We start from the raw sequence: 11,135 nt of genomic DNA on the forward strand, positions 1-11,135 counted from the left end.
AAAACTTGGATTGACTAGCAATTCGAGATAAAACTTGATTTTTTTTGATTTTGTTATCAAAACGATATTATTTTGATCATTTAAAAAAGAAGAAGTTAATTTGGGTCAAAGGTGGACCCTCTCGTCTCGTTAACTTGACTTTGTCTCAGGTTAGTTATAAAACTATGATAAGAGTAACTTTTATTCTTGTATATTTTGGTTGAATAATTTTTATTTTACATGGGTATTTTAGAGATAAAAAATAAAAAGTATTATCTTTAAATATATATCCTTTATATACATTTTATTTTAAAAGTACAAAAATTTAGTATAAAATTATCTTTCCTAAAATACAAATAGTATTATGTGGTCGTTGTTTTTAACCATGACCGTAACTTTTAAGTGTTTAGTAATATTAACCATCTAGTAGGTGGTCCAATGGTAAGAGTTTGGGACTAAGGTGTTTGCTCTCCCTGTGGTCTCATGTTCGAGCCATGTGATTGCTAATATGATGATCATTGAAGGTTTACATGGTCGTTAACTTTAGAGCCAGTGAGATTAGTCGAGGTGTGCGCAAACTAATCCGGACACCCTAGTTAATAATATAAAAAAAGTATTTAGTAATATTTTAAAAGCAAAATCACAACTTTTCCTTGAATTATCATGAGAAGGTAAGATTTATAGTTTTTCAAAAGCTACTACAACTTTCCCAAAACGAACAAAAGCGTTTACATCATCTAAATAGACCAGACCATCAAAGTTTGGTTTTCTACTTTTTACCTTAACAACTAAACAAACACGTGCCACGAAATTAGTCCACATACTAGGTAAAATATTTCTTTTAAGTACGAATTTTATATTCTAATCTCGTCATTAATTTTTTTTCTTTAAAGGGTGAAGATAATCAAATACTTGTGGAAATGAAAATGCAACACGTATATTATTTTTGTACTAGTTTATTTATCCACTGTGTTATATAATTGAAGACACAAGAATATGTCCCCGTCCGTCCGTCCGTCCGTCCGTCCGGCCGTCCTATGAGGCTAATTATGTGATGTCATGTCATAAAGTCACAAGCCTAAAGAGTAGCCAACCAGACAAGGGACAGCGCATGTTTTTCTCCCTCTCCTCCGCACGCGTCTCCCAGTCCATGTTTCATACATAAATGAGAGAGAAAAAAAACCCAAACACACCACGCACACGTACATCTCTCTCTCTCTCTCTATATATATATATATATATAGAGAGAGAGAGAGAGAGAGAGAGAGAGATCATCCCAGGAGTGACAAGACAAGAGGTTTTTTTGAATAGATGGCAATCCGAGAGAGAAAATAGGGGGGGGGGGGAGAGCGAGGAATGCTGGGAAGTTGGTGGCTGTAATAGAAGAAAGGGAAATCACCAGTATTTTTATATATATATGGGTGGGAGTGGAACGCTCGTGAACGGTGTTCGTCGCTGGTTTCAACGCCGAAGCAACAATAATAATAGTAGTGGTATTCCACAATCATCGGTAAAGGTGAAGGAGGAAATAGAGGAGACAGAGGAGCAGGAGTTAACTGTGATTGAGGATTTTGATATTTCTGGTCTCCAACTTATTAGAGTTCCTAAACGCATCCATTTCCCTCCTGGTTTTACCATGGATCCTCACAAGAAGGTAACCTAAATCCAAATCCCATTCAAGAATATACATGGATAGATCTCTGTCTTGTGGGTTTTCTTTTTTCTTTGTTTTGTTCCTGATCTCTTCTTTGTTTTCTTTGATAACTACCGTTTCATTTTGTTTTTATGATATGGTTAAATATGTTTTCTTTTCTTTTCTTTTCTTTTTTAATGGGTTTTCTGGGATTTGTTTGGCTGCCCCGTTAATCTGTTTTAATGTGCTTAAATTCTCAACTTTTGATTGCAAAAATATAATGGGTTCAATGAGAAAATTGAGTTCTTGTATGGTGTTTGATATCGATTTCACTTTTGGTACAATGTATTATTCCTTCATTGGACTCATCTGCATTTTTGGGTCCAGAAGAATGTGGTTTTTTTAAAGTGTGGGCAGTTGTCATTGTCGATTTGCTTATTAGTTGCACAATTGTGTTAACAATTATTATTGTGCATGGTTATTTATGCTCATAGTCAATTACCGTAATCGGCAGTTCAATCTCTTAGTTGTTTCACTTTCTCATATTTGGTTCTTAGGAATCATTTGTTAATCTTACTTCCTTTTAGTGAAAGAGTCTTTTATTTGACTGGATCTGTAGGTGACACCGTTTTTATTAAAAAATGCGCCTTATGATATAATTCAATTTTTTTATTTTCATATTATGGTGAGAATGCAAAGCTGACCATTTGGTGAATTTTGGAAGTTCAATCAACAGTTATGATGTTCTCACATGAGTTTCATGGAAATTGAAATACTTTTATGAAATTCATCAAGAAGTTTCAATTTTTATCTGAGTGTTAGTTTTAGATTCGTTTGCTGCATTGTACTTGAACCAATAAGCCATAAAAGATAGGTTTTAACATTACCTCCCATTGTAGATCTTCTTTTGATCAATGTTTACCAGTGACATGATTGCATGAGATAGGTGATGCTATACCTTTTACATGTACTTCAACCCTCTACTCTGTATCTCTCTACGTAAATTGCAGTTTGATGTTGATAAAAAGTAAGTTTGATTCTTTAAACAGGGCTCGGCTGAGGCAGATTTCTTCACCGAGTATGGAGAAGGTAATCGATACCAAGTACAAGAAGTCGTCGGGAAAGGTAGTTATGGTGTTGTTGGCTCAGCAATTGATACTCATACTGGAGAAAAGGTTGCAATCAAGAAAATTAATGATGTTTTTGAGCATGTTTCTGATGCCACACGTATTCTGAGAGAAATTAAACTCCTTCGGTTGCTTCGTCATCCTGATATTGTAGAAATAAAGCACATTATGCTTCCTCCTTCGCGTAGGGAATTCAGAGATATCTATGTTGTTTTTGAGTTGATGGAATCTGATCTTCATCAAGTAATCAAGGCAAATGATGATCTTACACCTGAGCATTATCAGTTTTTCTTGTATCAGCTTCTTCGTGGTCTAAAATATATACATACAGGCATGTGTTACTTACTGTCTTTTGTCTTTTTATGCCTTTTTTGATAGTTGATTCATTTTTTACACTTCTTGCAGCAAATGTGTTTCATCGAGATTTAAAGCCAAAAAACATTCTTGCTAATGCTGACTGCAAATTGAAGATATGTGATTTTGGTCTTGCTAGAGTATCTTTCAATGATGCCCCATCAGCTATTTTTTGGACAGTATGTTCTCTAATGCAAGTCACGAGCTTCTGTTTTATTTTTTATTTTTTTTTCCTGTTCTTTTTTAGGCCTCAAATGACAAAATAAGTAATTACGCATTTGTTTTTCCATTTTAGCTCATTTTTCAAGCTTTCCCATAAATTCCTGTTTGTGTATTTGATTTGGTGCTGTAATTGTTTCCTGTTGTCACTGTTCTGTCCAATTTGGGTTTAGTTTTATTACACGGATTTTTTCACTTGTAATGAGTTTGATGGAATAAGTTTGGTTGTGTTGGGTGTTTGGCTGTTGCAAGCCCGGTAATGAGATTGAAGAGATGGGCTTAATGGATAGGTGACCATTTGAATGTTGACGTTTTTATTGCTGGCTAGGGTTTTTTCCTCGTATGCTTGACTGGCTGGACATGGAAGTGGGTTTGTGAAATGTTTATTTTGTTGCTCTTGGATGTGGATTTTGGTGCCTTAAATGGTTGGATATGTAAGGTCTATAATATACTAACTTTTTATGCCTTTTTTTTTGGAAGGACTATGTAGCAACTAGGTGGTATCGTGCTCCTGAACTCTGTGGCTCTTTCTTCTCCAAAGTAAGCTTCCTTTTACTGTTTGATGTCTCAACCCCTTTTATTCCTTTCCTTTTCTATGCTGGTTGCTATGACAGCTTTAGGTATCTGAAAGAGTGGTGCAGGGAAACTAAATCAGGGTACCCTGTTTGTTGGTTTCAACTTTCTTCATTTTCTCCAATTTATTCCTCTGGGCATCAATGGCATTGGTTACTTCACCTTGTTATGCCCAAATAACATATTATGTAATAGGACACTCGTTTTGGACCTATCATTGGGTAATTTTAAACAATTTACTTGATGTAGATAAACTTTTATCCCATTGTAGTTGCTTTTGGATTTCAATAAGGATCTTAATCCATCCTAAAATATGTTGAAATTCAGTTGCTGTTTTGCCAATCTAAGCTGTTTGAAATGCTACCAGCCAAATATTTTAATCTGTCAGTAACAAGTGGTACTACTCCTTAATGAGAAAAACTTGCTTGAACAATATTGTCAGGCAGCCATTTATGATAAATATATCATTTCAAGTGGATCGTGGCTGGTATTTTATCAATTTAAAGTATATAGGATCCTATCTTAAGTCTGAATCTTGGCATTTCTTTCGTTGTTTTCTTAATCCTTTGATTATTTTCATCCAGTGAAATTCATTCAAGCGTATCTGAGTCCTTCCTGCTGTGAGACCTTGCAAAGGCAATGCTAGAGTTAGGTGTTACCGAAGTATTTGTACGTGAAAAGTAGTTTGAATGTCCGTTGAAGCAAGCCAATATAGCATATTTATTGAACTGGTATTAATGTTTCTTGGATACTTGTAAATGTTTATTCTTCTACTAGAGATTACAAAATACTCTTATATCTTGTAGCCCGACCTATATACAGCTCTTAGGATGTACATTCTCAGAGCCAAGTTTTTGTCATGATTTTCTGCCTTGCGATGCCAAGATATAAGGGGCTGACAGATATCCACACCATACTTGGGAAACTAGGAGCACAACCTTTGGTTAACTGGCTAGTTGTACATTGGATCTAAAAGATGTTATTGAGCCTGGATTTGTAGGCCCATTGCTAAGATATTGCAGCATGGACCAGATGGTCATATTGATTCTAAAGTGTATTTTATTTATAATATGCATGCACACACATTCACATGCATGTGCTCATGATAGGTATGGGATTGTGTGCGTTCTTCATTCTTGACGACTAGCATGTTTTCTCTTTCTTCTCGCATATTGATAAATGTTATCTTCTCAATTTCAATGGTCAATTTCAGTTTATTCTTTTATTGACAAGCAATTACTCTCCTCATTTTCATTCAACTGTTGAAAACATGCAGTGACTAAGTGTTTTCATCTGTTCAGTACACTCCTGCAATTGATACTTGGAGCATTGGATGTATATTTGCCGAAATGCTTACAGGAAAACCACTGTTTCCTGGGAAAAATGTGGTTCACCAATTGGATCTCATGAGTGATTTGCTAGGCACTCCTCCTCCTGAATCTCTTTCAAGGGTTAGTATCTCATTTTAGTCACTTCTTTTCTTTTGTCAATAGACAAACCTATTAAACACTTTTATGCTGTCATTGTTATAAATCTTTTGCAGTAATAATTTGCTCTTTCTTGGTCTTAAGGAAGTGCACTAATTTGATGCTGCTCTGCTTTTTATGTTATGTAGCTTGTTGTTTCCGTATGTTCCTTCATTCATCCATGCTTTCCCTGTATGTTACTTACCATTATGTTGGCAGATTCGAAATGAAAAGGCAAGGAGGTATCTTAGTAGCATGCGGAAGAAACCACCTGTTCCATTCTCTCAGAAGTTCCCTAATGTTGATCCCTTGGCTCTTCGCCTACTGGAGCGTCTGCTTGCATTTGATCCTAAAGATCGTCCATCAGCTGAAGAGGTACTTAGATTCAGTAATTTTGATATCATTATTTCAAACTCAAATTAAATAAAAATATAAAAGAGGTCTCTATGAAAGTTGTTTTTGAATCGTGATACATTCTAACATGCCTAATGCTTCCAGGCTTTAGCTGATCCTTACTTTAATGGTTTGTCAAATGTTGAGCGTGAGCCATCCACTCAACCTATTTCAAAATTGGAGTTTGAGTTCGAGAGGAGGAAATTAACAAAAGACGATGTAAGAGAGCTGATCTACAGAGAGGTATGGCAGTAATAATCTGTTGCTTTTTTTGCACTGTGGCTTTCACACATCATGGCGACTAAAATGAACTTTTGGTTTGCTCTGAACAGATATTAGAATATCACCCACAGATGCTGCAGGAGTACCTTCGAGGTGGAGAGCAGACTAGCTTTATGTATCCAAGGTAGAATGGTTGTTTATAACCTAGAAAACACATGTTTTCAAGAAAACAATTATTAGTAAATATTTTTTTTAACAATTTCCTGATTTTAGAAAATCTTTATTGAAACTAGAAATTCTCCTCAAGTAAACATGACCTTAGAGAGGTTTAAAAGTTGGCATTTGGCATGCGCATTAGCAAATTAACACCTGATTTTATGAATTATATACTAATTCTTTCTGTCTACCATAGTGGCGTTGATCGATTCAAGCGACAATTTGCGCATCTTGAGGAGCACAATGGTAAGGGGGGAAAAAACACTCCACTCCAAAGACAGCACGCATCCTTGCCTAGGTAAGTGCTGGATATGAGTTTTTTCTTTTTCTTTCATTTGAAGCTATATGCTATATGATCATATGATTAGGCAAGGTTCCCCCCTCTTTACATATATATATATATATATATATATATATATATATATTGTTTGTGTGCGCCTGATTTTGACCAATTTCAAATGAATCATGGCTCTCCGTTTGCAAAACACCAATGATTCAACTATTTAATGGTGCGATTTTTAGTGAATAATGATGACCCACAAACGTTACCTCTTCTTCAGAGAGCGGGTTCCTGCTCCCAAGGATGAGACTTCAGCCCGAAACACTGATATTATTGAGGGGCGAACTGCAGCTTCTGTTGCAACATCTCTTCAAAGCCTCCCAGGGTCACAGCAACCAGATGGTTCAGAGGATGCGACAGCTGCAGCACAAAATGGATCTAGCAAGCCAAACTACAGTAATCGAAGCTTATTGAAGAGTGCTAGCATCAGTGCCTCCAAATGTGTGGTTGTGAAACCAGAAGGAGATACAGAGGTAACATCATTTTACACAAGTACTCTGTTTGTCCATCTGTGGAAGAGTTGAAGGTACATTACATAGTAGAAGTGATGAACATAAAAAGGGAATTATGACAAGTAATCTTAGGAGACTGGTTGCTACTAGTGCGGCTAACACTGATAAGAGTCCTAAAATGGGTATCACTTGTTTTGCAGTTTTCGGTTTCCATGCTTATTATATTATTTTAGGGTTTATTTTCATGCCTGTAGTGGAAGTTTTGTTTAAATATTCATTTTCCCATACCTTTTCTATTGATAAAATGCTGCTTAAATGGGTGATTGCACGCAGTCATAGGAGGATATTATAAGCCTTGTGGCATGTTTTCATCCCCTCTTCATTTTCTAGTTTTTCTTATGGCAGGAGGAAACGATTACTGAGGCCAATGATGAGGTTGTAAATGACTTGTCTGAAAAGGTGGCAGCCTTATAGAGATTCAGATGGCTGCCTTTGGCGACCTGCCTGTTTTCCAGCTTATGTGGATAGTGGGTGCTTCGCAATGACCTACACGGAAGATCAGGCAGTAGCTAGTTAGACTCCATTGTTATACTTGCCCCTTTTGTCAATGTAACTCCATTCATACAAAAATGTACTCCATTCCATTTCTTGGTGTTATTTTGATAGGGAAAACCATTTCTTAGTGCTATTTGATAGGGAAAAAAAAAAAAGAGGTTTGGTCTGGAGAGGATATGATACCTGTGGTATGTTTTGTTATTGTAAATGACACTACTGGCACGCTTTAGAGCAATCTTGAAGAAATGAGATGTTCAATGGAAGCTGGTTTAATGCTGTGATGCATAGTTACTTGATTGTTATAAGAATAATTTTAAAAATGATAATTTTTTTAAAAATTTGAGTTAACTTGTCAAATTCATAAAAAATAAAAAAAATATAAATTAAAATTTCTTTTAAAAAAGCAACCTCTTAAAAAGATCTCAGTTAACTTATTAAATTTATAAAAAATAAAAAAATATAAATTAAAATTTCTTTTAAAAAAATTACTTCTTAAAAAGATCTAAGTTAACTTGTTAAATTCATGATCTAGATTATGGGATCGGGATAATCCGATAAAAAAAATAAAAAAATTCACAAAGAATATTTTATTTTTAAAAAAACTAATGTCGAATAATGAAATAAAAAATAATAATAATAAAAATTACGCCAACCTACATTAACTTTTCAACTCTCAACTCTATGATTCATTAAAATTTCTTTTAAAAAAGCACCTCATCAAAAGGCCTAAGTTAATTTGTTAAATTTATGGTCTAGATCATGAGATTTAGATAACTCGATGGAAAAGAAAATAAAAAATTTCACAAAGAATATTTTATTTTAAAAAAACTAATGTTGAATAATAAAAAAAAAAAAAAATTACGTTAACATGAGTTAATTTTTCAACTTTGTGATCCGAGTCATTAAACCAAAAATGTCATATTTGAAAAAGCCACTAAGCCAACTTCCCAACCAATAAGATATCGAATGATAAAATTAAAAAAAAAATTCAATTACACAAAGGACCCAAAACCAAAAATAATAATTAAGAGAATGAGGATTAAAATTGAATAAATAAATAAATTAAAGGACACCTATAATTTTTTTTATTGAAAGGTGAAATTAAAATGAAAAATTAATTTAACAAAAGAACAAAAAATAAAATAATAAAACAATCAAAATGTGGACCAAATTGAAAAAAATAGCATGTCACAAATTAGAAATGAAGTATGAAATTAAAAACAAATCGAAAGTTTACAAAAGTATCAAGAACAAAAATTAGAAATAAAAAGAATAAGGATTAGGGTTGAAATATCAATAATAAGAGGATAACTCTGAACTTTTGCATAGAAAACATGATTTTCGAGGGGATAAGAAGAAAAAAGACCACTAGTGTCGCACCGTCACACGCTGCCCCACTAGGAAGATCTCAACACATTGATTTCAAAGACACAGTGAAAGGGGATTTTTGGTCGTAGGAGGCACTACATGTGACGCCTAAAAGCATGAGCGCCTTCCACATGCTAATGTGTGTTGCACGCATCCGCTAATTTTTTTAATTATATTTTATATTTATTCAAACCAAATTATTCCTCGGTCAACTTGTTTATAACAAAAAACCAGTAGAAAAATATAAAAAAACTCTTGGACATCAATTTTAGAATTTTCACGTTTGAGGATATTGTAGTCATTTCATTGTATTTTTAAAATGCAAAAAGATATATTTGTTCCTATTCAACTTAGTAATGAGTAATGAATTTTATGAAAAGATTTTATTGCCCTTAATAGTCAGTTCAATCTTATTGTTCTTCATAGTCAGTTCAATAATTTTTCAAGGAAAAAACAAAACTATCATTATATTATTTTAATGAATAATGTTTTCACTAAATATGAACAATGTTTTTGTAAGGCACATTATACTTTGTTAATACCATGTAAATTACAAGAGCAATTCACTAAAGCCCATTTTATTGTCCACCAAATAACTTGCATGTTGGACCGTATACATATGAATAGTTTACAATTTCTTTTTTCTTTTAATATCAATCATTGAGCTTTTATTTTTTACAATTTTGCCTTTTCAAGATACATTAGTCATAGTTTTTTTTTTGTCATGAAGTTTTGAAAAATATTCAAACATGAATTAAAAATTGATTTTTCTAGATCAAACTTTGATTGTAATTAAGAATAAAAATTAACAAGAGAACCAACTTTAACACAGAACAACAAAGCGAAATCCATTTAGATTTTTTTATAGGAAAATTTCAAATTGATCCTTAGAGTTTTGGTTTTTCTATCATTTGGTTCATGTTGTTTTAGAAATTAATGTTTTAGTATCAAACTTAATTTTTTTTGGAAAGTCACTTAAAAATGTCGAGGAGAGAGAAAGTCATCGAATGACCATATTTTGACTTTCAAAAAGATTGATTTTTATGTGAATGAGTTAGTTTTTTTCGAGAGGAGTTCAATAGAAATAGTGTTTTCTTATAGCTATGCTATAAAAAGTAGATTGAGGTCTATAATATTTTTTTTATGCATTTAATTTTCATTTTTTATAGTGATTAAAGGGTGTTTTGGATTTGAAAATGAGTTTATTAAGACTCTTATGAGGTTTTTATGTGAAAATTAGTTAAAAAATAACTTTTTTAGATCTAAAAACTCAAACATGATAGGTCATTTGTCACAACAAATGACCTGTCACCCATTTAAAAAAAATAAAAATTGGACAAAAAAAACACTTGCTAAGCACACAAGCCTGGACTAGAAGCTCCTAGGCTTTTTGAATGTTATTTAGGTGAATGGGCTTAGCTTGCTAGGCTTACAACGCCTAACATATTTTTCCTTTTTTTTTATAATTAATATTTTTTATTTAAATATTTATTAATAACCTCTCTTTTATTTTTTAAATTGTTGAGTTGAACTTTTTCTTAAATGGTGATTATTTTGTTTTTAATTTTATGATACTTCAAATAAATTATCAGCAACTTTTTCCTCTTATATGTTATATAAATAAGGTGTATTTGCATGACACATTTATAAAAGCACAAATATTTTGTTTTTAACCTCTAAGATAAAACAAATTAAAAATATAAAATAAAAATGATAACTTGTATAAAATATTTACATTTGCATTTATGTTTTTATTTTACAAGGAAGATTAGCTTCTTGCTTTGCTATTTAATTAACATTAATAACTTTTTTTTATTTATCGGTTCATATATTTTTTTATTTATTTTATTAAGCATAAATAATATAATTTTATTTTTCAATTAAAAAATTCATAATATTCAGAAACACATTCATAATACAAGCACTTATTTTTTTTGCATTAGAAATTAACTTGAGTTCCTACCCCGACATAGCATGGGTAGGGAACTAGTTTTAATTGTCATATTTGAGATTAATTTATTCAATGCATGAGAAGCTTATTAAACACATGAGATATTTTGGTAGGTGAATTATATAATAATATTAAGATTAGAATTGCTTAAAATAAAAAATTAAAACACTACTTTTATAACCTAATATTCCTATTTTTTAAATTTATTTTAGTTAACATAAATAATATATTTTTATTTGTCAATTAAAAAAATTCATGATATTCAAAAACACATTCATAATGCAAGC

General features: G+C 32.4%; 1 protein-coding gene across 1 annotated transcript; it reads left to right on the top strand.

Moving 5' to 3' along the window:
- Nucleotides 1-1,207: 1,207 nt before the first annotated feature.
- Nucleotides 1,208-7,792, top strand: LOC133678741 (mitogen-activated protein kinase 9-like). Its single transcript, XM_062101223.1, has 11 exons — nt 1,208-1,633; nt 2,662-3,070; nt 3,145-3,272; nt 3,793-3,852; nt 5,187-5,336; nt 5,571-5,726; nt 5,850-5,987; nt 6,077-6,150; nt 6,379-6,480; nt 6,743-6,995; nt 7,380-7,792. The coding sequence occupies exons 1-11, from the start codon at nt 1,397-1,399 to the stop codon at nt 7,446-7,448; spliced, it is 1,776 nt and encodes a 591-aa protein (XP_061957207.1). The 5' UTR covers nt 1,208-1,396; the 3' UTR covers nt 7,449-7,792.
- The last annotated feature ends 3,343 nt before the right edge of the window (nt 7,793-11,135 follow it).

This window comes from Populus nigra, chromosome 18 (assembly GCF_951802175.1).
Source record: "Populus nigra chromosome 18, ddPopNigr1.1, whole genome shotgun sequence".
In the NCBI taxonomy this organism is placed as follows: Eukaryota; Viridiplantae; Streptophyta; class Magnoliopsida; order Malpighiales; family Salicaceae; genus Populus; species Populus nigra.

Bases quoted from the DNA above. Each gene is read 5' to 3' on its own strand.
- LOC133678741 (XM_062101223.1), top strand. From the start codon at position 1,397: ATGGGTGGGAGTGGAACGCTCGTGAACGGTGTTCGTCGCTGGTTTCAA. The intron at 1,634-2,661 runs GTAACCTAAATC...TTCTTTAAACAG, and splicing joins CCATGGATCCTCACAAGAAG to GGCTCGGCTGAGGCAGATTT. The intron at 5,988-6,076 runs GTATGGCAGTAA...TGCTCTGAACAG, and splicing joins GAGAGCTGATCTACAGAGAG to ATATTAGAATATCACCCACA.